At 37.3% G+C, this 1,247-nt stretch overlaps 1 protein-coding gene across 1 annotated transcript in view; it reads left to right on the top strand.

Annotated features, from left to right (window-relative positions):
- LOC106876839 (corticotropin-releasing factor-binding protein) overlaps positions 1-1,247 on the top strand; it is a 155,065-nt gene that overhangs the window by 89,869 nt on the left and 63,949 nt on the right. The window contains exon 2 of the mRNA XM_052970482.1: positions 1,083-1,131. Coding sequence (XP_052826442.1) covers positions 1,083-1,131 — 49 coding nt within the window. The remainder of the gene's footprint in view (positions 1-1,082; positions 1,132-1,247) is intronic.

The following is a 1,247-nucleotide window of genomic DNA, read 5'->3' as shown; positions in this document are numbered from 1 at the left end:
AAAACAAATGTTAACCGCAACACTTATTTTCATAAACAAATAAACCATCTACAAAAAGTCTTCCAAATACAGAAAGTCTTCAGAAAAATCAAAGATAGAAAAGAATTCTTGCGGCGAGGTAACGCCCACCGATAATTCTTCACTAAAACAAACGCAACCAAAGGAGGAAACAATGCCTCGAGGCCAGTGGAGATACCTTATTTGTAAAAAATAACAACAAAATAACGTAGCCCCACTGTACCCCAAAAACAAAACTTCTACCTTTTAGCCGCGTTACTAATTTTCTTTCATGAACTGGAATTTACAACAGAGCCAGAATTAGCCGTGTTGTCTCTTTAGTTGACAAGAACCACTTTGTTCTGCTAGTGCGCGGTGAAGCAAACTTCTTATCCCACAGCTACGCCTGAGCTATTCACACAGTCACTTCAGAGTTATTTCATGTGCCTTTTTGTTTTTGACATGATTTATCATTTAAACTGTAGATATTTCTTTTATTAAATGTGTGGATTTACTTATGTAAAGAATTGTTTTAATTCATAACATTAAGTTATCCCCTATTTAAGTATTAGTGCATGAATTAAGTTCGCCAATTGGTGCTAACAAAGTTTTGTCTATTTTATAGTGACACGAGTTCAAATGATGGGTTGTTCATACTCTCAAGTTCCCATTTTCAAATAGAGTGATTCGGCTCTTAGAGAATTAAGTACGTTAACTACACATTCCCGAACCGACATCTGATAAAGGCATCACAGCTTTCGCCACCCCATCGCTTTCATTATCGTTCATTTCCCAGTATATCCTCTTTACGAAAAAAATGGTAACGGTGTGCTTTGAAGCGAAATATAGCGGTTAGTTTTTGCAGCTCAAGCAACCACGTACCAGTTCCCTCGTTGGCCCGTGTTAGGCTTTTGTTAGTAGCAGACGTCTTGACTGACGTAGTATTTATAGTATTTATGCAAAAGTGTTTGTGGTAGTAGTGGTACCAGTTGCAGTGGTGTTTTGCATTCTTTGTTGTATTGGGTTTAAAAGAGAAATGGAACTCGTGTAACTATTTCTAAATATTTTTTCCTTTTCTTCTTCAGAGGCATGCAATGTTTCGAAGACAAGCTGGTCTCCTCGCCGGAAAAATAGGTAATTATTATCTTCTCTTTTACCTGTTTAATTTCTTTTACTTGTTTCAGTCGTTAGACTACGGCCATGATGGGGCACCGCATTGAATGTTTCTAGTCAAATGAAACGACCGCAAT

Source organism: Octopus bimaculoides, chromosome 9 (genome assembly GCF_001194135.2).
Source record: "Octopus bimaculoides isolate UCB-OBI-ISO-001 chromosome 9, ASM119413v2, whole genome shotgun sequence".
In the NCBI taxonomy this organism is placed as follows: Eukaryota; Metazoa; Mollusca; class Cephalopoda; order Octopoda; family Octopodidae; genus Octopus; species Octopus bimaculoides.
The sequence above is the reverse complement of the archived record's forward strand: the minus strand, read 5'-3'. Positions and strand labels throughout refer to the sequence as shown.